This window comes from Pteropus alecto, unplaced genomic scaffold, assembly GCF_000325575.1.
Source record: "Pteropus alecto unplaced genomic scaffold, ASM32557v1 scaffold33, whole genome shotgun sequence".
NCBI classification, from domain to species: Eukaryota; Metazoa; Chordata; class Mammalia; order Chiroptera; family Pteropodidae; genus Pteropus; species Pteropus alecto.
Window position 1 is genome coordinate 918,869 of NW_006435762.1, and position 1,275 is coordinate 920,143.

The 1,275-nt window shown below is 33.6% G+C and overlaps 1 protein-coding gene across 1 annotated transcript in view; it reads right to left on the reverse strand.

The window, feature by feature from the left end:
- The window catches only part of WDR49 (WD repeat domain 49), a 113,684-nt gene that overhangs the window by 33,571 nt on the left and 78,838 nt on the right, over positions 1–1,275 (reverse strand). Inside the window, exon 11 of the mRNA XM_006910871.2 lies at positions 536–634. Coding sequence (XP_006910933.1) covers positions 536–634 — 99 coding nt within the window. The remainder of the gene's footprint in view (positions 1–535; positions 635–1,275) is intronic.

Here is a 1,275-nt window from a genome sequence, read left to right on the forward strand (position 1 = left end):
TTGCTTAAGTATAAAATATTCATGTGCTTGGCTAAACTCTCATAAAATACAATATACTCCCATCTAACATTCCTCACAGGTTTCTAAAACAAGAAATAGAAATAATTTAAGATTTTTAGGTAGCATAATATTAAATACAAGCTCTAGACTGAGCCTGAAGATCCCATTAAGTGAACATGAGTTCTCATTTTCTTACCAAGGAGTACCCAAGGTTCACACAAAGGCAGTTTGGTGAGGTTTATGTGCAAAAACTAAACTAAATAGAAATGAGATGCCTGCTCTCTGCTGTCGGTAATTCAGAAACACTGATATAGCACAAAGAGAAGAAATGGTATGCCATGAAGAATTTGCTAAACCAAGTAAATCTCAAGGTTCTTTGTAGTCATTTTGACAAGACAGTGATATCACTAACCTCTTGCGCTTATAACCAATTATCTATAATTTAGAAGCAAGCTACATCAGCTACATGCATAAACAATCAAGTCTACTGTGGTTTGACAGAGCTACATTATTTTAGTTTCAAACTTGCACTCACCTGATTTTGCTTTTAGCAGCCTCTGGTAATCAGGGTGAAGGACATAGTGAGCATTTTCTGTGTTATTGTTCCACAAAACAATTTCTCCATCATAACTCCCTAAATGAGCCAGGAGGGAGAATATGAATTGCCAGAAAGTTAGAGAATATAAGCAACAGCAATGGGAAGAAGTCATTATAATGATATCTTACATGGTATCTGGCACATAATTGGTACCCTATATATTTTTGGTGACATGAATGAATACTAATAACTTGTGTTTTTATTAAACTTTAGAATGTATAATCCTTACAACATACCTATGTATCAAGTATGATAGAAACTACTGTTATATCATTTTATTTTATAGTAATAAGGCATTCAGAATAAGGGCTTTGCAATTAAATAACTTGAGTTTGAGTCCTGGTTCTGCCACCTACTAGCTGTGTCACCTTGGGCATATTCAACTCTACATGATGCCACAATTTCTTCATCTAAAAACCTGGGTTAAAAATTGTATTTATCTCAGAGGATTGCTGTGGAGAATGAAAAGTACTTAGAATAGTGCCTAGTATATTGTAAGTATTAAAAAAGCTAGTAATAATTACTATACTTTTTTATTATTGAGTGAAGACAAGTAAATCAAGTTTTTCTAGGTTTCTGTTTCCTGTATCTTTTCCCGTGTGTGTGTGTTGTGTGTATTTGTCTTTTTTTCATTCCCTCTCTCTTATATTCTTTATTGACTACTGCTTTCTCCAACC